The 27028-nt window shown below is 36.1% G+C and overlaps 1 protein-coding gene across 1 annotated transcript in view; it reads left to right on the top strand.

Moving 5' to 3' along the window:
* The window catches only part of GBE1 (1,4-alpha-glucan branching enzyme 1), a 149394-nt gene extending 122985 nt beyond the window's left edge, over positions 1–26409 (top strand). Inside the window, exons 14-16 of the mRNA XM_057413298.1 lie at positions 918–1048; positions 14838–14955; positions 24420–26409. Of these exons, the coding sequence (XP_057269281.1) occupies positions 918–1048; positions 14838–14955; positions 24420–24488 (318 nt within the window). The 3' untranslated portion in view covers positions 24489–26409. The remainder of the gene's footprint in view (positions 1–917; positions 1049–14837; positions 14956–24419) is intronic.
* The last annotated feature ends 619 nt before the right edge of the window (positions 26410–27028 follow it).

Below are 27028 nucleotides of genomic sequence, written 5' to 3'. Positions count from 1 at the left end.
CCACAGATAATAGAAATCTGAAGCAAGTCTCCTTTTAGCTTCATAGAAAGCTCTTTTCCTATTATTTTTGCTGTTTTTATTTAGTAACTGAGGATCGGATAAAACAGACTATAAATTTGTCTGTAATCCAATCCAGGGATTGCTTTGATAAAGCATAAATTGTTCTGACTATTTACTTCATATAAATAAATACTCGGTTACTGAGAAAGCACTTTCAGTACAGTGTAACTTACACTCTCTTGGTCTTCAAACTGTCACTTTTGTGTTTCCCTTTTTTGCCCAAATGCTGCACTGTACTTTTTATAAAAGCAGCTCAATTATTACAATTTCTCAGTTTAATTATTTCATACTAGTCATAATTCACTTGCAAGAACCTTTTAAATTGATGTCTAGTTATTTATTAATGGCTTTTGTGAATAGAACAAAGGTGGTATGTGCAGCAGTTTAATGTGGCTTATCAAAGGCATCTCTCACACAGATTTAAAAACCAAACAAAGCCCTCATACCCAGTGCTTCATTTTCTACATTACTAACAGTAGATGTAGTGCAGATCCCCATAACAAGTATATCGGAAGATTCGATATGATAAAAGGAATCCATTTTTTGCTCAAGTGTGATGAAAAGGCCACCATACAAATATTGAGCAGGAATTTTTCATGTGCTCTATACTGAACATGCTTCTTCCTCTTTAATTTTACATTACCTTGTAACAAGTAAGCTATAGTTTAGTAATCAAAAATATTATGTGACATTACATAGGTAAACAATTTCAGTTTGCGTGTTAATGCCTTTATGTTGCTTGAATCTTTGTTTTACTTGAAGTATAGAAATAGTGGTGGTGTTTTTTTTCCTTATTAATTCAGTTAGAAATTAACTATTTTATAAAGTTGATTTTTATTTTTATTTTTCTTTCCTAGGCCTATGTGAGTGAAAAACATGAAGCCAACAAAGTCATAGCATTTGAGAGAGCTGGTCTCCTATTTGTTTTCAACTTCCATCCCTATCAAAGTTACGTGGACTACAGAGTGGGTATTGCAGATCCAGGAAAATATCCTTTTCCTTATTGTTTTGCTTGTACAGAAAAGCTCTAGAAGTTGAACACTAATTTTATTTCTATTTTCTAATATGAATGCAAACTGTCGTTAAAGTTGAGAAACCTCTTATGTCATCAGTGTAATCTTGCTTTCTTAGTGTACAGCAAAAGAAAATGTAGAGATTTGCCCTCTTCAGAAGAGATCATTTTGTAGAAACCAAAAGTAAAAATTTCAATTTAAGGACTACAAGTTCAGGTTCCCTTCTGATGCCTTGTTTTTCTGGAATTATGTTGAGGCATGAAAAAGTAAGTAGCTCTTAGCTCTTAAATAAAGTACAGAAAGTGACCACAGTAGGATAAGGCTGTGCATGCAGTCACACAGGAAAATGCATTCACATTAGGCTGTACAATTTCTGTTTTATAATTGTGTGGACAGAGAATGTGTTCTTACCTCAGATGAGGAGTAAGTGTTTAGCCTTGAATGATGGACTGGGTTTGCATTTTTGTCCAAGTTCTTAGCATTGAGCGAGATGCAAAACATTAATGCTAACTTGCCAGAGGAATTTAATTTGCCCCAATTCAGTCTATTTCCAGTCCTTTGACAAACTTGTGGCAGTTTAAAGCAGTGCAGTTCCGGTTTTGACCTACTCTTTTTATTTATGAGCAATTTCAGGGATATATTGGCATATCTCAATTGCTTCAGTTCAGTGTATTGCTGTATCTCCTGAGGACTGCTGAATCAATCTACAGGGTCTCGGGAATGGATTCTGATTTGGAAACAGCAGGTCAAGCCCACCTTCTTCAGTGCCTTCTGCTGTGTGCTGCTACTGGAACTCATGGAAAAAGTAGAATGGGCAGTAAATTGGAGTAGGAAAACTTTAATCTGGTGGTGTGAGATATACCAACACTTCGCTGCCATAGCCTTTGAGTATTCACCTTTCTAAATGGAAGCTGTCTTTGAAATTCTTTGCATTCTGCAGATGGAAAAGATGGAAGTTCAGTGTTAAGGACTACAGCATGTAACGTTAGCTAGTGTGACTTTTTTGCTCCGATGCTTATACAAATACACTTAAATACAATCCACTTTTTGTTGTTCAGTTTCTGCCTTTCTTTTTCAAAGATGTTCAGAAATGTTTAAGAAATATTTTTTGTAAAAAAAAACTCAGAATTTCACTCTTAAGAACTTTTGTCTCATTTTCTCTTTTCGACAGCACAGCTTTATTAGGCTTGTATTTATCTACGATTAATATGAGGCAGTTTTTCTAGCTTCATTTTCTGGTTTGTGCTAAACTAATTGAATACCTAAGCATTGTTTTTCTGGGTAAGTACTCCACACGTATTGTTAAAAAAATTCTACTCCTTGGTACTTGCAGCTAGAGGTGAGAATAATCTGTACTCAGGACTTCTGAAACTCTTTGGGCTTTCTTTATGCTCGTGGAAATATTTTTATGACGATTTTGTTGACAAAATATTTAATATAAGCAGTTGAAATGTCAGGGCTCCAAATCTTTCAGTCATTTCAGAAACATTGCCTGTATCTATTTTACTCCACCAGAATGTCCTTTCGCCTCGTACATTAGGCATTTACTATTTGTGTAGAATCCTGAGCACACTGCTCCTGTTTCAGCTGAAGCTGCTCTGTAGTAGCTCTTCTGCAGCAAACTGCAAAATCTGCTTTTCACTAGTTTTACTTTGTAAATCAAGGCTTAGTTGGGTTTCAGTAAGTTGATCTGCTGCTAATTCACTGGACAGCTTTTGTGGTTCTTTGTCCTCAGTGTGTGACATGTTCCACTGCTTTTGGTGGGAGTGGAGGGCTCTAGATGCTGCTGCTGTTTTCTGTGATAATGTAGCACACCTTCACTTCTGCTGAGAACCCTGTTCATGTTGTTAAGGAAGTGTCTGTCCCCTTTTACCGTATTGTGCTGTTTGCAGCTCTGAGGAAGAGTTCACAACTCTGAGAGGAGTAATTTTCTTAATTTAGTTCTCACTCGGGAGTCACAAATATAGAATCTTGCCATATATCACCGTTTCAACAGCCTTGCCATGTTCATTTATTGTGTGGCCGTTTGGTGCATGAAGCAGGGGAAATTCTGGAAAACCCTCTGTGAGGGAAGTGTTCCCAACTGGCTCTCAGCCTCATTGAACCTTGGATATTTAAGCTTGAAAGTAGAAACCTTTTCTTCTTTCCAGTGTTTCAGATTCTGAAGATATAAATCATTCTGAATAATATACATACTGAGGCAGACATATTGTAAGTTCTGGTTCATAGAACTGGGCATGTTTGAACGGAGACTTTAACTGCCCCAAATTTATAGTTTTAGATTACAAAAGCAGATTTGAAGTGTCTTAATCAGACTTCACTGAAAATTTAGGAAGTTGCAGTTGATTGTTGAAATGAAAATTATACTTCTTAAGATGTTGCACATAAAGAGGAGAAAATACAGGAGTGAAACGGGAAAGGCATGTTTAACTTGGCTCAAAACTCTTTGATTTGGTTCTTAAGCATCTTTATTTGCATTTCTCTTTAGCTTTAAAAAAGTCTCATTTATATTAATTAAGATCTCTCTTTATCTGAGAAGCTTATTTATTACATAAATGGAAAAGGTCACTATGTGCTCATCCATGTGATGACCTTGGATGAACATGAAGAATTGGGAAGAACGTCAAGTAAGACAGTGTACCCTGATGCCTAAACCATGAATATCTCTCTTCTGTTTAGTACCTGTTGTTAGCAAAGTCCTTGGACAGTAAGTTGGCCATAAACACCTTGAACATACCTGAACTTTTCATTTCTATTCTGTCTAGGAGAAAGCTAAGCAGTACTGTTTCTACCAGTTGTTTTCTCAGTATCTTTTCATTGATAACAAAGACAGAAGCTCTCCATTACCCCATTCCTCTGTGTAGAAGTTTCTTCTAACCCAAGGAATATCCCAGAGCTGTGGAACTACCAAGTGTAGTAGAGAACTGCTGAAATCTTAGTAATAGCTGGTATGTGATGTGCTTACATGTTTATCATCATAATCAACTATTTTCAGGAAAATTCATCATAACTAAACTAGATACACCTAATGCTTTGGCATTAGACTGCAGAAGATGCAGGTAGTCACTGAAACACTTCTCTGAAACTGAGCTCAAAAGCAGAGTCATTACAGCAGTTTCTTAAGCATCCTCAGCTGAGTAGTGGTAATGAATTGTATGCCTGGATTTAAGTGACAGCACATTTGAATTACTGCAGCATGTGGTGAAAGAGACTAACTAAAATTGCTTTTCTCACAGGTCCATGTGTATATTTGTGATTCTCTTTGTAGCAGCACACCCTAAAAAATTCTCTATGCTATTCATATCTCCTGTGGTTGCAAGATTAAAAGGCAAAAGATAGCATGTGTGTGACAGTGCTGTTCAGATTTAGATCTGCCTATTTTCTGTAGTGTTGGTAAGCTGTTAGCAGTAAACAGGGGCTAACTCGCACTATTTCTGTAATCTTTCTAAGACTGGTAGAAATGAGAGTGAAAAAGAAAAGGCTGGCATGATTTTTAGAGCATGAAGGAGATGAGGCTTGTTTTGGTACTTCAATTCTAGAAGGATTTGGTTTTATTTTTAGAACTGAAAGTTGAGGGTTTGAAGTATGTTATCAGCCAAGCAAGTCCATAGGAAGTCCACTTTGTACTTCACCTAACTAGGAAATTTATGGGTTTTCTGCATTCAGTTCTTTTAGACATGTAGTCTTTCTTGGCTGAGATTTCGAAGCTGCTAATCAAGAATAGCTGATTTGAACAGTACTTTGCATCAGGCAAGCAAACAAAAAAATCTCTTCAGTTTTCATACTGCAGCTCAGTCTTCTGGAGTAGTCAGTCATTGAAACAATGACGAACTAGTTGTAATATCATTTTAAATGAAGCATATCCTAAAATTAAGAACCACTGTTGCTCTCCTTCTTGCTTTCAGCATCCTAACTCCCTGCGAGCAGTTTTTGTGTGTTTGTTTTTTTTTTTAATCCATTGGACTGTTTTACTGTTGTCTAGTTTTTTTTCTAATTGTTGTCCTGAATTAGAGTCATGAATTTTATGTATAATTTCATAATGGAACCTTTTAACCTGAGATTTTAAAAAAGTGTCCTATAACTGCGAAATATGGTCATGTGACATTAATCTTCAGAACAACTTCTCCACTTTAAAAAGAATTTTTTACAATCCTTTTTGAACTTAAACATGACGCAGAAGTACTTAAAAACAAAAGCTTACTGTTACTCTTGAGATTTTTAAGAAATTTGGTGCATTTTTCATTAGATACTCATAGGCTGTTACTGTATAAGCCTGAAGAGCAAATTGCTATGATGATAAAATTTTTAATACAAAAGAATTTAATCTGAACGATGTCGGGAACTGTGCGAAATGGGATGATCATTTTACTACCTCGCTTTGTTTATTTAGTGGATTGAGTTAGTCAAATTAATGTGTGTAAAACTTGTCATTAAATTTGCCTTTATTAAGTGGATGGCTTTGGCCTATCAGTATATTGTAGCAATATATATATCATAAAGGTCGTATATAACTTCTTGGATATGTTATCAGGTATGCTAAGCTACAGAACTTCTTGCCTCTCTAGGCTGTTTTTGTAGGCAGTCCTCTATTATGATCTCATTGAAAATGTTCTTCTTTCAGTTGTTCTTTATTTCTAGGCTTTTGGTGTAGCAGATCTAATTGCACTTTAATAAGAGAAGTGGTACTCACTAAACATTACAGTCCATCTGATCCCACTTGATTTGGAAGGTCTTTTTCTGAACAGCCAGCCAGTCAGTAGTTATATGACAAATCGCAGCCAGGTTGGAGTGAGTTTTTCTCTCAGTCTTACAAAAGTATGTATAAAAAAGTACATAAAGAGTCTTTCAGACTGCTTACAGTCTTCCCTCTTAGTTTCATTGACATTTGGTTACTCCATTCTACATCTTGTTCTTCTAAGATCATGTACCCTAATGTGAAGTATTCAAGGACTGAGACCTTATTTTTTTATGTGAGCATGGAAGTCCGTAAATGTTGTTGAGCAGCATGAATCTCTGCTGTCTTTTCTCTGTTTCTGTCTTGACATTTCACATTGTCATACACTGCTAAAGTGCAAGCAGGAAAAAAATGTCGGGGGGGGACGGGACGGTTACTTTGTAACAAATACTGCCATTTTTACATAGCATAACATAGCAAAGCATTGTAATGCTAGAGTGAATGAATACCACAGTTGTACATTTATGAGTGTAAGGTGATGCTTGAAGTCAGAGTTGTCAATAAGCAAACAGCTGGGTAAGACCTGAGGTATCACAAGTATTGTCATCAAAATGCTGTAAAAAGTATATATTAAAAAAAAAAATATTAATTCAGGCTCTCTGACATTTGCAACCTGCACCTAGAGCTTCTAATGAGCAAATAAGGTTGTTTGAATGAGTCAGTGGTATGTGACTGCTGAAGGCAAAGACACTGCTTTGCAGGCTGCTTTGAAGTGCAGTTATGTAAGTGTCCCTGACTGTTAGAATTCGGGAGGTATCTGGCATATGGAGACAAAGGACTTAATTTAGGATCAGCCAAATGCTAAGTTCTGCCAAGGTAGTTGGTATGTTAAGGTTAATAGGTGTGAATACGAAATATAGCATGCTTACATGGGAATGCATCTTTGATCTGTATAGGAAAAGACACAGCTTTCCAGCACTGGGTCTGGGTAACTATTAGAGTAGCAAATGCCATTGCATAATTTCTGTGCCACTATGTGAGGGAGAAAGGAAAACATCTCTATGCTCATGCTGGAATTTTACTTCATAAATTATGCTCTTTCAGAAGCCTCTTCGTGAGAAATAGGCAGCTTACCTAACATATTATTTCTGCTTCAGTTTTGAGACAGATGAATAATCGTCATGTAGGTCAGCTGTCTCTAGTTCTCTGATTGGAGATAAAAGTTCGAATGTTAACAGGGAAACCATTCGTAAGTTTCCATTTTTGTGTCTGGGTTTGTTTTTTTTTTAATACTGCCTAGGCCCTTCTGTGGGGTTGTGGTTGATTCCAAGGCTTGTCTGCAGTAAAAATTCAACATGGAAAACTTCTTTCCTCTGTTCAAAAGGAGCGTGCCTGAAAGGAGTGAGAGAAAACAGGAAAAGGGGCTTAAAGATTTAAGTCTTTCCTCTTCCATAAAATCCCGTGCCAATTTTTGTTAAACAGTTTTTCTGCAGTGTTAGAAGTGTCATTAAAATAAGCTATCTGTATATATCCACCCCCTGTTTTTTTTAACCAGGCTTGTTGTCTTGGCATGAAACTAAACCAGCGTTTCATGTTCATGATTACCAACCGATATGGATTTACTTATCTCTAAACTTACATTTTGTTTAAGCAAAAAGCACCTATATTTGGTTGAAGCAAAAAGGTGCAGTACCTTCCCTTCTCCTCAATACTGTGCCGTGATTTAAGTACTCAATGGCTTTAACTATCATCTAAGTATCCAGAGCTAAAGGTCATCATCCAGAGGATTTCCAATATGCTTGTTCTTAATTGTAGGTTGACCCCTTAGTCTTCTCCAAAATAAGGAGTGTGTGGAGAGGGAGAAGAGAGGTACTCCTTTAATTTAATTTATTTCTTTCAGTGAAATTAAAGAACTGCTGAGAACAAAAGGGCCTGACCACCTCAAACTCTTTTTATGTCCTCCTTGCAGCTGTACTTTCCTTCATCTTCCCTGCATGTATGGTGCATTTAATGACTGAGTTCCTGTTTTCCTTAATGTGTCTTAATAGCATATACTTTGTCCCTTTAGCTTCTGTATCATTGTCTCGGTATTCTTTTATGCCCAACTTGAAAATCTGGTTTCCACTTTATTTAGGCTTCTTTCTAGGATATGAAGTGAATGAAAAGTTCATCAATTAGTCCTATTGATCTGTGGCTGTATTTCTTGTTCTCTGCATCTTAATAGTTCATAAATCATGCTTGTGCCCATAGCTTTTTACAAAATCTGTGTCTTCAAGAATTTGGTTTTCTTTGGAATCCTTTCTTTTTTGATCTATCTTGAGAATAATGTTTGTCAATTCCGCAGCTGTTTGTGTGCCTGACTTTCCTTTTTCTCAATTTGTTCCTTGTCTTCGATTGTTGCAAAGATCTCTTATTTTACAGGTAGTGTTTTGGCAACAAAAAATGCTGCCAGGACAGCTTACCTGTTCTTGCTTTTTGTAGGGTGAATATATTCCTTTGGCACTGGCTCATTACTGTTGTCTTTGACTTCTGAAACCAGCTCGTGCCTTTGTACATGAAAGTTTTTTGTCATCTTGATTGTCATCCTGGTGACTTCTCCATCTGGGCACTTTTTCCAACAGCTACACCAGGCAATGAATAGCATTCTCTGCCAGGTGTCTTTTGCTGTTGGGAAAATGTAGATCATGGTGCCAGTAAATCCAATCTAAAATCTGAATTGGAGTATCCATTGGGCATGGGGATTATTGCAGGTTTGGTGCTATTTTCCTACAGGTCTAATAGCAGAGATCTTGCCTTTCCTAAAGAGAAAGTTGTCCTCGGTGCTGACATCACGTAAGTGTTGGAACAGGTTGCCCAGAAAGCTTGTGCAGGCTCCATCTTTTTCAGTTTTTAAGAACCTACTGAGTAAAGCTCTGAGCAGTGTGGTCTGACCCTGTAGATGACATACAGAGGTCTCCCAGCCTGAGCTATTGTTGTTTCCACCCCTATGATCCCATGCTACGACTTGTGATCCTTGTCTTTTGTCCTTCAGACTTGCTTATGATACTGTGCCCTATTCTTCTGTGGGTAGACTGCCATGGTAAGTGAAAGTCACCTTACTTGCCTAGGTGAGCTCTCTTCTTTCATTGACTAGCAAGTTTTTAGCAGTGGCTTTTCTAACTAGCAGCTTTTTATGTTGTTTCTATTTAAAAAGTTATTAAAGATGAGTAAATGTTTAAAAACCAAACAAAGCAAACCCACAACACCCCCACATCCCCCCCCCCCCCCCCCCCCAAAAAAAAAAAAAAAACACCACAAAACAACAAAACCCTTTCACATCCACAAAAAAAAATCTGCTCAGAACTGTGAACCAAGACATGGTAAGGGTTGATGAGGAGGAGTGTTGCTCTGTCAAGAAGAATGCAAGGAGAGTGCACTCTCGAGCCCATCATAAATATTAAGGTAGAATCACCCTCTGATTTCCCTTGTCTCTCACACTGAACCTGAGAATCCAGTGAATACATGAAGTAGTGAGAAGTTCAGTCTGTGTTTTCTGTCTGTCTGGCAGCTGTACCACTAAAAGTAAGCCTCAGTTCTATGACTGACTCTTCACTCCCAGTTGAATCTGTACGTCTAAGCATACAAGGGGTGATTCACTTATGGACAATAAAATTGTACTTTTAAAGCAGTGCACTTGACTTTTTAATATATTGTATCTCTGATTCTGTATGCAGTCAGATTCAGTTTTGAAGAAAGAGGTGGTGAATTAACTCATTCTGTGAACTACCCTGAATTGAATTAATTTTTTTTTTCCTTAAAATAACGCTAGGCTGCATTTTTAAGATGAGCAAACAGATACACACAGAGCCCTACTTAGTAAATATAGTAAGTTCTCTGAAGTGAAACCAGGGAGGGTTTCTAGTCTGTATCCTGAGACAGATTCACCTAGGGAAAATTAGCATATCTTATATATCTGAATGTCTGGTTGTACCTGAAAAAAGAGAAAAATGTGCCTAAGTAAAGAAAAAATATGTAATTTCAGATAATATTTATTCCACTGGTGTACTTAAGGACACTTGCATTTCTGATGGTGATTGATAACTATGAAACCTTCAATTAAAATGTGAAGCCTACATCTGAACTTCATATTTTGCCTTGTGTAGTTTCCAATTTTAAATTGCTGAAGTACAAAAAAAACCTCAGGAGATGCTATTTTTGTGTTTAATTTTCCAAATCAAAGTAGTACAAGGAAATCTTGGTGCGTTAATGATAGGTTTCTAATCCACACTTCCTAAGGATTGCTCCTTCGTAATTTGTAGTCTTCTGAATTATTGACTTCGAGTGACTTTTTTAATGAGCAAAGTTGGAAGGACTTGTATATTCAGCTGGTAAATTCTGGTGTGAGTTATTCTACATTGCTTTGCCAGTTTATTCAGCTTAACCTCTGAGAATCCATTTATTACAGTACTGAAGATCTTTCAGATGTAGGCTGTTTGAGTGCTAATTGCTAAAACAGGACTAAAGAGAAATACTGGTATAATACTTGAAAGCTGGCCTTTGATTTTCATCTAGGATGGGCAAAAATATTTTCCAGGACTTTGAGGGTTGGATTTGACAAAATACATCCACACATGAAAGACTTTATTTAGAAGTTTTTATCTTAAAGCCATTACTGTACATGTAGCTTATAAATGAGCTATGCTGAGAAGCTGTTTAACTCTCAGCATGGTGGAGTCAGCCTTGGTTTGGCCACTACAGTGGCCAGTTCTTTAACATTAACATTGCAGTGACTGGTCACTGCATGTTCTGCTGTCACCATTCCTGCTTAATGTTTATGCAAGAGGTAAAATATGAAAACATGCTGCTTTCACCAGTGTGTGTGTGTGTGTGTGTGTGTGTGTGTATGTGTATATGTATATATTTAACTTCTAGAAGAAAGTATATAGAACATTTAGGCAGACATGGATTTAGAATTTTTTTTAGTTAATTTAAAATTTGGGATTTTATTCTGCATTTGGGGGTTTATGTTTTAATTCTTCCTTGAATAGTGCCTGAACTGTTTTAATTCAGTGTCTTGTTTCAATAATGATAGAAATTCTCAGCACTTTGCTATTACACAGCACTGCTAATGATTGAGGGGGAAAAATGTTCTCTTTTAGTCTACTATTTCATAACTTGTCATCAAAAGATGAAAGCCTTCCTGTGATACCTGTTCCTGGATTAGATTGCCAGGTCAGAATTGATAACTTTTTAACTTTTTTAAAACAACTTTTTCAACTTTTTCCCCAAAATATTTTACTTTGTCTCCATTTCTCCATGTTTAAAAAGCTCTCATTTTCTGTAACATGTAGTATAAGATCTCATGTGGAGGGTGCAAACTGGCTGTTGTTGAAGGAATTCTGGAGCCTCTTTGTCTTCAAAAATCCCCAACCAATGAATTTCAGGCTGGAGTGGAGAGGGAATTATTCTGAATTTGTACATGGTGTGTCAAATGCCATAGTTAAATGTCTCTTGGTTTTTGTACAGCTTTTACTAATATACTTTGAATAATAAGTAAATAGATGAAAGTGTCTAATGAGATGCAGGCTTCTTAAGAAGAGATAGTCTTTTGTATGCTGTGTGCAACTATCACAGCATATATACTGTAGCTGCTTCTGTAGAGGATTTCCCCTTAGGAAATGTTGAAAAAGGCTTTAGGGAAAAGTTGTTTGGTTTATACAAATAAACAAAAAACACCCAGAGATTTATCTGCACACCCAGAACGAAGCATCCAAGGTTACCTTTAGCCATTACTTCTGCAAGTAAATCTTTTAATCCATGTAGATGTAATGAGAATGAGTAAATTTAATCTTGTCATACGGTTATAATATCTATCTGGATTAGGCATGGAATCATGCCAGTGTTACTGTCAATGCCATTATGACTGACTCAGGACAACCAGCTGATCCCAAGACTGCTTGAAGAACCAAAAAGCTTTTTAAAAGTGTGTTCCCATGTTTTCTGTTGCCCAGATTTCTTTCTTTTGGCTTAAATTCACTTTCTGAATGTTTCTGTATATGAACAGAAATTCTTTCAGCACAATTTTTTATCCTTTTTGGTCTGTACTTTGTCCCATCAGTATTGCCAGAACTATATCCTTCTGCTTTTAGCCAAGAAACAGTAGAAAGGGATAAAAATGAAATCATTATTAGGTGTTCTTTTGTATACTGAGAAGCGCACTAAGAAAATGAGAGCTCACTTACATGCAAGTTAAAACTAAATATTTACATACACACCCATGCTCTAGTTGAATGCCTGGAAAGCACCAGGGAAGCAGAAATACGGATGCTTAAACATTTTGTACAATAAAATCAAAACTATAATGGCTTAAAGCAGGTTATGAAAAGATGAAGGTAAAATCATCACGACCACGTACAATCTTTTTGTGTAAGTTTGGTTACCCTTCCTACATGCCCAGTCTTGCTCAGTTTTGTCCGCACTTTCTAACTTCAGCAGTAACCTGTCACATAGGCACTGTCTGTAATATGGCTGTCATACAGAATACAGAAATCCCAATGTACTCAGTATTTGAATGTATTCAATTTGTTGTAGATGTTCATCTGAGTCAAACCAGACAATGCAGAAAAGGGTGGTTTCTTTATAAATACTCAGTATGCCTTACATCATTTTACATCTGGTCAGTAGAAGTTCTTATCTGCTCTTCTGCAAAGCTGGACCATCACCCCCACAAGTGGATTCTTTTTATCAATAGTAAGGGTTGAGGAGCAAAATACAAATTATCCTATTTTATGATTTGCATTTAGTTAGTGATGCTTTGTGTGTCATTAAACCTGCATAAGATTAAATAAAAAATTATGTTAAAATACATATTTTGAAACATCATAAAAGGATATTAATTCAGTAATTAATGTGGTAGATAATAACAGCCTTTCCATTTCCAGCTCTATCTGTACAAGAGTTCATTGCTTTTGCTACTCTCCTTCACTGTAGTGGTTAGGAAATTTAGTCACAGCATCAGACTGAACAGAAAATGGGTTTGTTTTGGGTTGTTTTTATTTCAGTCAGAGTGCAGGTTAGTATTTCCAGTGCTTTATATTGCTAGAGAGCACTACTAGACATACTTTTATGGCCTGGATTAAGGAAATGGGATAAATTGCTTTAAAATTAGCGTAGCTATAACAATTTCATTTGATGTAAATAGTTTTAGGGGAATCATTAAAGATGTCAGGGCTTTCAGCAACTCTGATAAATTATTAAATTTAATGTATAGAGTGGATTGCAGGAGCAAAGAGTGAAATGCTTGAGGGAGACGTTCCCCTGCCATGTTAATGAAATATACAGTGGAATAGCAGCAGCCATTGCTGATGCTGGGTTTGAAAGGGCACTGGAGAGAGTAACTAATGTTGTAGTTTGTGTTTTGTATGTTGTACATGACAACAAATGGTAATTTGAATTTCTTAATGAAATGGGGGAGGATGTAGTGCACATATAAAACATTAGGACTAAATCTGGCAAAGTGTAATTGTTCCCAAAGGTAACAAAGACAAAGATTTTGCTCGAGAATATGGTGATCTGTTGTTTCTCCCTTTGAGCACCTGCCCTCTAGTAATCACCAGCTAACTTGGCAGTTCGGGACCTTTCTCTCATTTTGCTGCAAATACCTGTGGGGAAGGGATTACTTACTTAACATTAGTGATTTGGTAGCTAATTGACAGCTTTGTTTTTTTCCTCATATGCATCTATTTTTCTTCTTTGCCTTCTGTTAGCAAAACGTGTGCAATCTTCTAAACTGAAATATACTTCTAAACTGAGTAGATTTCCAGTTAGTTTTAGTTTAGGCTACTTTTTGTGTTGCATACACTTCAGTCTTTCTTATTGCTAGAGATTTAAAATTGAAAGACTTGATGGTTGGGAAATTCCCTAAACTCATCTGATAGAGTAGTGTAAAAAGACTTAAATAAAGAAACAGTTCTGTTAATATTAAGATCCTTAGAGATTTTAGCAGGACTGTTTTCAAAAGGCTGAGCAAACACAAACCCAAGAATAGTTTAAGGACCACTGACCTGAAAGACTGTTGCTTGGCTCTTCCCTAATCCTATTAAATACAAGTTCTAGTAAAATAAGATTCTCGCATGGTTTAAAATGAAGGAAGCACATTGTGGATTAAAGAGCACTGTTATTTCTCTCTATATACGTTTTGAGAGGTGGGGAGTGGAGATTGAGGTCTTCTGTTGTACTACAGGGAGGTAAAAGGATGCTTTAGTTATGTCCAAAAGAGAAATTCAAAGATTCTGAAATAATTCTAAAGTTAAAATATTCTATTTGTTGTTGTCCCAAATAAGAAGAAATTTAGTTTTGAATATATATGAGTTCTTCTTTTTCTCATTTATTTCCTTACGTTTTCTGATTTTCTTCTTGAAACATTATTTTATATTTTATTTTTTGCTAAATCTCTTTAAATCCTTCTAAGTATCTGTACAATTATTCCAATTTGTTGTTACACTTTGTTAAAACAGCTCACCCCATTTTAACAATTGCATTCAGAATGTTTGTCTCTTACAAGGACTTCTAGTAAATATAAGCTTTCTGTTGTTCCTCTGTACTATAATAATTCAAACTCTTTGAAAAAATCCCTACGGAATTGTGGGGTTTTCTGCTCTGAAGTTATATCCTCTTCTCGTTAATACTTGATCAGATTCTGACAGACTATAAAATATTGCTAAACATCAGTTGATTTTGACAGTCACAATTATATAACTTCTTAAAAGCAATTCAAACCCACTCGTTTAGTGGTACATTTTAATCCAGTTTATCACATAAGATACTATGCATATATAAAATAGCCATTCCTTGAAGATTCCAAAAGAGTCTGGAAGGTACTTTCTTTACTAGAAGTCACCATGCTAAAACCAAATTTTCTATACAGCTTCTATATGTTTCTTTTATTTTTCCACTCTTAAGTATTCTTAGATATTTCTTAATGATTATTTTTGCTTTCTAATGAGTATACTGGCATGAATAATGTTGCAGCAGTTCTTAAAAGTTTTCAGCTCTGACTGATTTTCCCTTTCACAGTAAGTTGGGATAGTTCCTTAATAGTCATTTTTTAAGTATAAAATCCTTCTGGATTCTGATGATGGAGAATATGGAGGGCATCAAAGGCTGGACCACAGTACAGAGTACTTCTCTGAAGAATATCCTCATAATTATCGACCTAATTCACTTATGGTAAGTAAGATTTCTTTGTTTCATCTGGATATTTTTTTCTCTGAGACAAATATGGATTCTATTCTAAGAGAATTTGGAGGGTGGTATTTTCTGAAATTAGCCTTTGTGTCAATACAGTAGAGATGACAGTGTTAAGTTTTGATTATGGCCTATAATGTTAACTGATATTTCTCTTTTGACATTGCATTTAAATTTGCATGCTTTCCTGAAGTATCTGGCACAGAGAGTTCCTTGCCAACAGGCATGAAAACCTTCTGATATGCTTTTGCATTATCATTTTTAATATCATTTGCTTTATTTTCATGTCTGAGAGACTCCATCTACATGCTTGCTTTGTTATTTAAAGCTCTGTAGAAACTGAATCTCATGTTGCTTTCTTAAAATTATTTGCTCAATTCCACAAACATGAATTAAAGCAAGTCATCCATTTCCCAACTGTTTTTCTTCTCAGATTACAGAAAAACTTTGCAAAATGTCAGACCTTCTCTGTTCACATCAAGAGGTTCAAGAATTTCCAGTCCTAAAGTGTTATGAATAACAGATAAGCACTTTCCCACAGATGAAGTGGGAGGTATATCCTTGTGTGTAGGCCCCCTTTAGATATCAGAAGGCTTTTGCAAGGTCTTCCCTGAGCATTCTCTTCTCCAGGCAGAACACACCCAACTCTCTCAGCCAGTCTTAATAGAAGTGCTTTAGCCTTCTAATATATCTAATACATCTGTGTATGCCTTTCTTACTCTGTTTCGTTGTATTCAGGGTGTTGGCATTTCTCTCATTAGCTTGTTTGAAAACAGTTTCCTTACATGACATAATTCTTGTGCTTTCATCATGCTTGTTGTAAAGGATCTTGGGACTTTTTTTTTAAGTACCTGTGTGTCACAATGACTTCATAGTGTGGCTAAGTATCTATGCTCATTTGCACACAAAGAAACCAAGGCTCTAAGGTTTCGTTGCTGAAGGTTATTTAGCAAATTAATGCTTCTAGAATTCTTGCTTTCTGTGTCCAATTCAAATACCTTGGTTTGATGATTGGAGAGCATCGTAATTATCTACCAGTAGTTTAACTTTTGCAAGCCAATTTAACTGTAATATGGAATGTGTATTTCATTTAGACTCTTAGATGGTTTGCACCAGTCACTCGAGACAGAAGAAAATGTGACAAAATGTGAAGATGCAGTTTGCTAAGAGCATGTGGAAGATAAGGCATGTGACAAGCAAAGCAGCAAATGCACTTTTACAGCATAGGCTGTGGCATGACAGTGACACTGTTGGGTCAGAAAGAAAGCTGGCAGCATGGGTCACGTTACCTTTCTTGCATATCCTTCAGCAATCCAATTCATAGACCACCTTCAGCCAACACCCCAGAAGATGCCACAAATTCTACATAGAAGTAAAATGCTAGTAAAGGACACCAAGTAAAAGACACCTATGAAGCCATCACAATAAAGACATAATGGTCCTTTTCCTACTATTTAACAGTTACTTTATTCTCTTTCGATGATGCATGAGATATGAGTTTCTTGTTACAAAAATTTTAGTTCCTCCTCCACCACAAACTTCAAACAAGTATTTTTTTGATGACAGATGCACCTCCCTTAAAGTGTGTCAGCAAAATGTGCCGAGAGGGCTATGACAAAACAAAATCACATGCAATAATTCTGCTGCTCAAGTCAAGCTTAAATAGCGCACAAATACTTTACAAAAATAGAAGATTAGATGTGACATGATTCATTTTAGAACCATCACCTAATAAAACAAATATTCAAAGTGACATTGCAAAATGAGAAGAAGTGAGATATGAAATTCCTGGAGCAAAGAATCCTGGATGAAGAGGGAGCTTTGTAAGCAGTGTAAAGTAGGCATTTCACTGTAAAATTTTGTTGATAAACAGATGATTCAGGTTTGTTTAGTAATGCTGTAGAGGGCCGGATTTCAAACTCATCAGACATACCTTGAAAACTCCATAGAAAAAATGTCCTTTGTAATATGAATAATTTAAATCATAATTTTAATCTAATTTCTCCATTTCACTGCTTGCTCTGTTTTGTAATTTAACAAATATATGAAATGTACATAACATTCCACATAATCAGACTTCCTCATAACAAGCTGTTAACCACTTTGTCATTGTGAAAATAGACTTTTCCCCACAGTTTTATTCCTGTTTACATCTGTGTGTGGTTTTCTTATAATAGGGGGGAGAAGGTTGAGGTCCATTTTATGAAAACTGTGTGCTTTTACAACCCTTCTATAACCTTTTAGTTTTGTTTTTATTTTACCATCTCTTTGCAAGATGTAAATTAAGTGCTCCACACACATTTCAACTCCTGTCAAATCCTGGTGCCCCTTTATGTACCAAGTCATTTGTTGATACCTTATTTACTGGTTGTAGTTGGATGTGAAGTTTAAATTCCAGGTGGGAGGGGAAAAAAAATAACCATTTTTAATAACACTTGTAATTTGAGATATTTTGTCAGTATTTTCTAAGGCATCCAAACTGAATTTTACTGTAAAATGGAACTAAAGATCAATGTGTGTCCCAGTAACTTTCATATTTCTGTACCACACCGAAAGTTAGAATTTATATGAAAACGGTGGGATTTATACTTTGATACTTTATATCCCAACTGAACTGATTAATAAGCAGGAATATTGCAGTGTGTGGTGTCATTGGCAAAGTAGTATGCAGTTTACTGGAAAATGTAATTGTTTAACACATTTCAGCTTTTTTACTTTTTCTGTAGTTCTTTCTAGTTAGTTGAAAACAAATAGATGTCAAAGCATTCCTTTCCCCCGTCCCCAGTATAGCTTTTTTTGATTCTCTATTTTGACATCTACTGACATAGTCTTTTCACATTAAATGAAATTGAAATTATATATAGCTTATTTTAAGAACATCCTTATTACTGGGTTTGGGTTTTAACCTTGACCTTAACGTATGTTATTCAATGTCAAAGTGCAACTTCCTGCTTCCTTGAGTCTATTGACAAATTAAAATACTTTCATCATCTGAGATGATCTAAAAGCTTTTAGTGACCTTAGCTTTGAAAATCCTCATTTGAATAACTTTCATGATAAGGACTTATGTATTGAATTTTAAAGGACTGATGTAGTCTTTAACTGTTTTCTCTCCTGACATGCACAGATATACAGGTTATATGAAGGTATATATGTAGCTAGAAGATGAACTGTTTTAACTAGGGGACTCGTTAAGACTTTAATACCAGCAAGGCCTTTTCTTATTTTTACCTCTTGATGATTAAGACTTAAGAATTCATTTGCTTGTATTCATTGATTGACTTCTTAAAGCCACAAGCAAGTGTAATGATTCTAAAGTTATCCTGTTAATAATTTTCTTTCATCCTGTCTTCTATTTTAGTTAGCTTTGACAGGGGGTTCTGTTGTCTTTTTAAAATACTCTTTCTTAACCTGAAAAAAGATTGCAGAACATAATAGAGAAGAAATTTTGAGATACAGCCTGTGTAGTACATGGATGTCTTTTGCATAAATGAAGCAAGACAGTCTGAGAAATGATTTTCTGCATATTCATGCTATACATCTGTAAATTGAAAAACAACCTGGAAGGCAGAACTTCACATTATTTTGAGCATACCTTCTTTCTCGTATGCAATATCTAGCAAAATAAAAACCCAAGTATCTGAGGTTTTGTGTAACAGATTAGTCAGAAAGCAAAAATATCATGTATTTTATGCATTGATGGTTAATTATATTCTCAGAATAGTCAGTGCCTGACAATTAGTAGTGATACAGAGACAAGAGGTTGTCTAAAGCCCTCATTTTAATTAAAAGTTTGGGATAATGTTGGCACAGACTCTTGTGACATTGCCTTCTGTATCTACCAGCTGCAATATGCGCTACCAGATATTTTTCTGCAGTGCCTGATCTAGCTCTGAGTTCTAGTAATTCTCCCATCTGTTTCAAAATGACCTTGAAATGATTTTTAGGGCCTGGTGTTTTCCAGCCCTGAAAGTGGGATGAAGAGTAGTTCATTGCAGTTCCAGCCAATTTCAGTTGTGCTTGCACCTGGTACTGAATCTAGTCTGACAGATCTGAAAGTAGCAGTTGTCATTTGCAGAACTTCTTGCTTGTGAGCTTTTAGCGATGTTTGAAGATTGCTGTATATTGTAGTCCTCTCCCAAAATACATAATGTGAGATTTCTACTCATAGCTGCTGTTGTTGAGAAGTGATTTCTCTATTTGGTATTCCAGCATTCTTCTTAGCTTTTATAATATATTATTTCTTGAAATTATCTGAATATTTCCAGGGGAAAAAGTATAAGGAGTAAGCATTTGTATGGCTGAAAACTGTCTTATGTTCAACAAGTATGAGTTGGTTTTAACCTGTTTGTGAGATAGCCTGCATGAATGGACTATGATCATGATAGTGCACTGTGTATGTTGGTGGAAAATAGGTTGATTGAATTTTTTTTTGTCTCTGTATTAGACTGGCTGTGCTATTTTAGGCTAGAAGCCTTGATCTATGTGGGATTTGCCTAGTTTCAGAGAGTGTAAGTGCCTCATAGTTTAAATGGACATGCAGTATGAAAAGGTCAGAGGTGATAACAAAAACCGATTTTGTATGTATTTGACCTATAAACATGGCTCCATAATCCTCTGTTAGCACATCTGCCTGTGAAGTTAGCCACAGTTATTCCATTTCACTCCTGCTGACTACTCCACTGAGGAAAAAAAAGACTCTCAGTTGATAATTTGATGACTAAATGTTTGAATGTTAACTTTGTCAAAAACTTGTATTTACAGCTGAGTCATCCTAACTTTGTCCCAAACAGATCTGATTTTCTCCCTTCCCCATACTTTATTCCCCATCAGAAGAGGCTTCATGAGTCTTACTATGTGTGGTTTTAGATCTCTTCATGGTTTCTTAAAAACAGTGGAGCTTGTGTGTGACTGTGTGACACCCTCCTGGGCCTTAAGCAATAAAGAAGCAATTGGTTTAGAAAGCAGAGGGACAGTTCACTGAGATATGTGAAGCTCTTAGTAACGTGGTATGACCTCATAGCTGATCCTGCTTTCAGCAGGGAGTGGCGGCCTCCAAAGGCTGTTTCCAATGCGGATGAGCCTGGTGGGGAGGAGTGGAGTGTAGGATGAACACAGAAAGCTTGAAACAGAAGACAGATTCAGAGGACAATTTAGTTGAATGATAGTCAAAACAGGCTAGCTATGAATGTATTCTCTTTAGTGTTCTGTACTTTGGGATTTCACTTCTGTCTAGGTTCATCAAGTGAGCCTTGTCGAATAGTGAAGGAGACATGACTGGGATAAAACTTGCAATCAGAAAAAGCAGGTTAGAAGAGTAGGGATCAGTAGAACTGAGGCTGGTAATTGAAAGTATGTAATGCAGAAACAGTATGTGAAAGGGAAAAGGGAAGACAAGAATAAACTTCTGAGACACTCCTAAGGTACAGAAAAACATCAAAAGTGATCTGTCTTAATAATGTTACTATGTTAATAGTACTGATGAATACCTAGGTTTCCTGTGATGATTTTAATCAGGATATGTCTGTATACTCTTACTATACTTATCTATCTGGAAACAGATCTCTGTCTCAGGCCATGTTTTGTGTATATAAAAACTAGCTAGAGATGATGAACAGTGGCAAAAGGTGATTCTACAAGTATACTAATAGAAAAAGCAACTTAAGAAAAAATGCAAGTTCTTTGACAAAAGGAGGAATCAAACCTGTGATGGGCACTATACACAGTACAGGAGTATTCAATGCCTTTTTTCCTTTTTTTTTCTTTACCTCAAGTGTCCGAGAGCAAAGCCTGCTCTCAGACCCTTTTGTGTGCCAGTACACTATTGTAAAAGTGGCAGAGCAATAAGTTAGGGACATCTTTAAGACACTGTGTATAAATGGGATATGCTCAGACCCTTGTAAAGATTTCAGTGATGTGATTGTAAGGCTTCTGACTGTCATCTGTGAAAAATCATAGTGGTAAGGGGAAATTTCTGACAACTAAATAATGGCGCTAAAAGGAAAGCTGAGGGATCTGTAGACCTGTCAGCCTCTCACCTCAGCCCCTTGAGAAGTTAAGAACTACCTCCTCTTGGAATCCATATCCAAATGAGTGGATTGTATGTGATGGGTCGGTCAGAAAGCCAGTATGGATTAAGCAAAGGCGAAACATGCATGATGAACCTGATTGCCTTCTGTGATGAAATGACTCTGGCTGTGTGCATGAGGTTGCTACAGTCAATGCAGTAAGACTTTCAGCTTTGTTTCCTACAATGTTCTTAAGTAGGAGCTGAGGAAATACAGCCTGAATAAGAGGATTGCTAGGTGGGTTAAAAGCTGGATGGGCTGCTGCAGTTTCAGTAGTCAGAGGCTCAGTGTTCTGGTTGTCGTAGCTGTTAACTGTTACCAAGGAGAGTGTCCTTGGAACTGCTGCCAGGGCTGATACTGTTTTGGAGTCTTCAGTAGCGACTGGAATGATGAGACAGAGTGTGCCCTCAGCAGATTTGTAGGTGACAGTGAATTAGAGTGAATGGTTGATAAATTGCATATTAGAAGTCCAGTCTAGACACATATTGATAAATTAGAGGATTTAGCCAACAGAAACTTAACAAAAATTAATGAAGAAAAGTTCTATAAGGTAATCCTATGCATTAGTAAAGATTAGAAACCAACTTGCTGCGTAGTAGCCTAACTTAAAAGGACTAGGGTTATGTGTTATGCTGGATACTAAGATGAATGGAATGGAGTTTGTCACAGACAAATGTCATAACATGTCCAAGCAGATATCTTAATGCATTTCAGTGTGTTGGAATTCTCTTTAAAACTCATTATTGTAATTTGGACTGAAGTAACATAGAACAAGGGGGGGGGGGGAATCCATGGTACTTTACCTGGGATATGCAAAAAACAAACCTGTGGCTGCCATATTTTTCAGTATTTAAGGAGGACAGAACTGGGTAATACAATAGAAGCATGGCTGTTTCAATGTCTGCAGATGTGAGCCTTTTACTGTATGCTATTGCACATTTATTTCCATAATGTTAAGTGTTTTGATACGAATCAGAACAATGCATTAAAATATTATCGGCAAGTAGAGTTCTTAATCTAAACAAGAGATATCAAATATGCCTGGTGTTACAAATTAATTAGCTTTTAGCTAAGGATCATCCATATTTTCATTTATTTGAAGGTTTCTGGACTCAAACTTACAGTAAGATGCTTGCATTACCCTGTTACTAATGGATTCATGACTTTTGTTTTTAATTGCACTGCACTATTTGGTGGCAGATTGTAGCATATGGATGGCACACAGTCTATTGCACTCATGAAAAGGATAGAGAAGATAAAATTAAATTAATGAGGATATGTTACTACAAGAGCAATAGATCAGTTGAGAGGTGCTGAATTAAAAAGAGTAATACTGGAGTTGAAAGGGAAATCTGGGCTGAGGAAGCTGAAAACCCTGCTGGGATCCTGGGCAGATAGTCTTCCTGACTTCACCTTATCTGGGTAAAGACAAGGAATCTTTCCAACCTTCTTGGTCCCTCTTCCTCAGACAAATGTTCTGTGTTCTGTCTATCTAAACAAATAATAAAGCATATGCACTGTAGTATTTCTGGAAATTCTGTTGAGTGAGGAGGAAGGAATAATGCTGATACGTTTGTAACAAGAATTACCTGATACTTGTGTAGTATTTTTCCATTTAAAAAATTGTTTAGCACAGGAACAAATAATTACGACTATTTAATAAATATTAATATATTTAATCAATAATTAATATTTATTCATTGTTCATGCCTTAATCATTGCTTCTTGGAGTTTTATTTCAGCCTTGATCTAGCAAGAAGCCCATCAAGGAAAAAAACCCACTAAAATGCATGTTTAATTTACCTGAATAAGAAAAAAAGAAGTGACTAAAGTAATAAGATGGCAGTTGCAACTTGTCATGGCAAACAGAAAACACATCTCTCATCAGTCTAAATGCAATAATTTGTACAATTGTTATATTCTGATAGGAGTGGGATGTTTCCACACTGCTGTCAGATTCTTAGCTGATATAAATTGACCTCAAATGTACTCCTCCTAGGATCTGACATATTATTGACCAGAATATAATTGAGAATTGCTGGGTCTTGTACTAATGTTAATTTTTGTTCCCTGTACTGTACACATTCCTTCTTAGAAAAAAGATTTGTTTATTCTTTCTCTCCTCTCACTTCATCAGGTAAACCCAGAGCACTGAATTTCTTAATACACAATTTAAAAATCCCTCCTTTTTATGTTCTGAGCTAGTTGACTTCATTAAGTATTTCCTCTCCTGCACATTTGTAGATGCTATTTATCACTGAAACCTTAGGGGAAGTCATTGTTTGCTGCCTTTCAAGAAGTACTGGACATAACTCCGTCTGGTTCAGTGATCAGCTGTTCTTTTTTTTTTTTCTCCTTTTCCTAAAGCTTTTTGCTTTATTGCTTTGTTTTGTTTAGAGAACTATGAAAGCCTTTCATTCCATAAGGCTCTAGTTAGCAGATTACATAGCTGAAATTGCAGAATATTAGACATTCCACAGAGATGAAGGGTAGTCTAAAAGAGCATGTTGTCAGAATGAAGCCAGTAATCTTCAATCTTGTGTTACCTTTTATAATTGCATTTATATTGACATGTTCAGCAAACACATTCATACGCTTGACAATTGATGGAGTACCGTGTATCAAGGTAATTGGTAGATAGTACATATCAGTCTTGTTTTCAGATTGTGACTCCACTCTGCTTGGAAGGAATGTCATGCAGAATGTATTGCCACAAGTTCTTTTGTAATCTATGAGGAGTCTTTTGATTATGTGTGTTTGTTTTTTCATTGCTAATCGGAAGAAAAGGCTAAGAAAAGTGCTATAATTTAATGGTGAATTTTGAATCTGCCTAGTTTTGAGAATGAGTTTTATTGCTCAAACACTGGAACCCATAGATGCCGAGAGTGAGAAGAACACATTGCTGTGTCATATGGCTGGTACTTGCCTGTAAGAAATGACATCATAGACCTTGGGGAAACTTTAATTCACAGCAAAAGACTGTTGCAAAACTTTGCCATTTATCATTGTACAGTCTGTTGACCGGGATGTCCTCGGGTTTTTGCAAGTGGTCATTGTAAGTCACATGAGGCCCTCTACTGGTAGTCATTTTAAAATAGATCAAGGTAAGATTTAAAAAATGTTAAAAGAAAGATGAAAGATTGCAATGAAGCTGTCTTAAACTTCTAGGTTATCTCGTGTAGTTCAATTGTTGTGGATTAAGCAATCAGTAGTCACTCTTTAAATGTGATTGATGTGATCCACGATATTGCACAAACGACAATTTTTAGCAGTTAAAATATTTCATGTGTGTATTTTTCACATACTGACATTTAGAAACCGTGTTCTGTGATGAAGGTTTTTTTTCAGCTATTCTTGTTCTTGTCATGTTTTTACTAGGTGTACATTCCAAGCAGAGTGGCTATCGTGCTTCAGAATGTGGATGTCCCAAAAGGAAGCTCTCTGTAACTGTCACTGAAGAAGCAAGTCTTAGAAGAAGTGCTGATATCCTGGACTTGCACTAAGCATAACAAAACTTGCTCTAATGAAGCTTTCTGAAACTGAGTATAGTAATATTGGGTGTTTAAAACGTAAGATTAATATTCACATGTAATTGCAGAGTTCTTGACTTGCTAGAACCTCTTGAGGAAATATTACAAAAGAGAAAGGAAAACATGGGGTTTGTAGTTCTAGTAGTACAAAATTACACTTAAGATATTGTGAAGCAGCAGGTATTCTCAATTAAATTTTTGTTTACAGAAGAGTGATCCTGCTCTGAAGTTTGTAATTTCTTGTAAGCCTCATTTTGATAGTGAATTCAAATGTTCATTATATATTAATGCTTCTTACTAAAAGTAAGTAGTTTGCTTAAATAAAATAGAAGTTTTTGGCTAAAAGGCAGCCTTAACGGTTTGAGGGACCTAATTTTGAGGCTCCTCTTCTTCAGTGAAGTCCAACATGGAATTAGAAATGTTTATGCAAATAGATGAGAAGGTCCTCTGAGAGTATAGTACTTTGCCATTGTTTTATTTAACTAAAATTGCACAAAAAATGCTGAACAGCAAAATGGGCAGGTCAATTGACTGGTGACCTGCTGATGCTATTGTGTGTGTTGCTTATTTGCTCCTAATCAAATCACTTAGTCTGTGTATTTCACTTGCTGCAGCTGGAAAAAGAGATGACTATTTTATATAGTTGACTAAAATGTTCAGTGAAAAGAGTGTTTTGTTCATACTTCAATGATACCACCACACTGGAAGATGTATTGAAAATGTAATTCTTCCTATTGCATTTATTTCACTAATGTCAGGACCTTGCAATACTGATTTCACTATTTCCAGAAGCTGCCTTTCAGCTTGGAACATGATGATGTTCTTGCACTTTTATAACTTTTTGACACATTGCTTCTCATGAAGAAGCAGTCTCAAAATACGGTGATCAAACTAAGGTGGGTTTTTTTCGATAAAATCAAGGTGGTTCATTATTGAAGTGCTGCTAAGATTATTTAAGTGAGTTCCTTCATGAGCTGCAACTTTTTGTAAAGAGTAAGATTTTGTATATTTGAAAATATATTGCAGAGTATTCTGGAAAATTAATACCAAATTAATGAGACATGCTTTATTTTGTTCCATTTATTTAAAAAAACATATTGGAATTGGTTCTGAAATGAATGTCTTTTGTACAAATCTGAATTTTCTAACTTTTAAAGTAGCCAAAGAGGAAGATGTCCGTGACCATTTCTAAGTCATAATTTTACCCAGTTTCCTATGTGAACCATTGTGTAAATTACTGAATAGTTGCACCAATACTGAAAATGTATTCACAGTTCTTGGAATGCTTACTTGTGGCTTACCTCTTAAGCAAAATAAGTGATGGAATAATGCAGCATGATACAAAACAGTCTTTTGCAGAGTTCTCACTGAAAGGACTTTAGGAACATCCCCAGTCTGCTATGTTGTGTGACAAAGAAGTTTATATTCCAGTCATGACACTGTTTAGGATCATGCTTCATTTTCCTCTACACCAGTTTGATCATTGTTTGGTAGTGAGCTAATAAAAGCATTCCCGTTACACTAAGACTTTAAAGAGAAGATACTGAACTGTTTTAGCAACTGGAACTGATTTTTTTTTTTCCCCCCTAGATTGTTTTCTTATAGTGAAATAACGAGCAACTTCTAATACATGTTATATTTACATTGTATTGATCTAATATGTTTATAGGGTGGTTTGTTTTTTTCCTGGCACCAGTTCCAGGTTTCAAACTGTAATGCAAGGCAAGTGTCTGTGTCAAACCCGTTTTTCAAGAGAAGGAATAAATGTATGATGTGAAGTACAAACTGAGTAACAAATTACATGCAAAATAAACTCTGAGGAGGATAAAGCAAATGCATGTATGGTTTCATTGCTTGTGTTGCAAAAGGATTGTACGGTACTGTTAACACTAGAGGAGAGTATTAAATTTTGCTCCATCTTGGTCAGAAACAGTCTGATGAGATTGGAAGAATATTTGTCCTATGCACATTTTTCTTTTATGTAGTGACAGATTAAGAAAAGCAGGCTACAAGATTTCCAAGATGAGCACGTAAGTATAGGAAGCATTATAATTAGGGCTTTTTTGGAGTCCACCTCTACATTCTAACAGTGGATGTGCTCCTTGGCTAGAAAATTTTCCCTTGCAATACCCATGGAAAGACAATTTCTTCCTCCTGCTCTTTGAATTCTGATGGATTATAAAGAGGAATTCAGTTACTGCCATTTCTCTTGTCTAGCATCACACTCAAATGGCAAAACTTCAGCCAAGGTTCTCCCTTACTGTTATGTACTGAGGCTTGTAGCTGCCTGTCACCATGACTGGTTGAAGCTTCAGACGTGTTTGAGAAGCACATGAGCTCCAGGGTGTTTTTACTTGAATGCACCCTAATCAGCACTCTTCAGTCAAACATGATAGCGTACCTCTGTCACAGAAGTAAATTAAGTGGTCCATGGTGGTTTATGCCTGACACAGAGCT

Source organism: Pezoporus wallicus, unplaced genomic scaffold (assembly GCF_028554395.1).
Source record: "Pezoporus wallicus isolate ANWC-B61680 ecotype Strahan unplaced genomic scaffold, APGP_CSIRO_Pwel_v1 contig_7725, whole genome shotgun sequence".
In the NCBI taxonomy this organism is placed as follows: domain Eukaryota; kingdom Metazoa; phylum Chordata; class Aves; order Psittaciformes; family Psittacidae; genus Pezoporus; species Pezoporus wallicus.
This window is presented reverse-complemented; position numbering and strand designations above follow the sequence as displayed.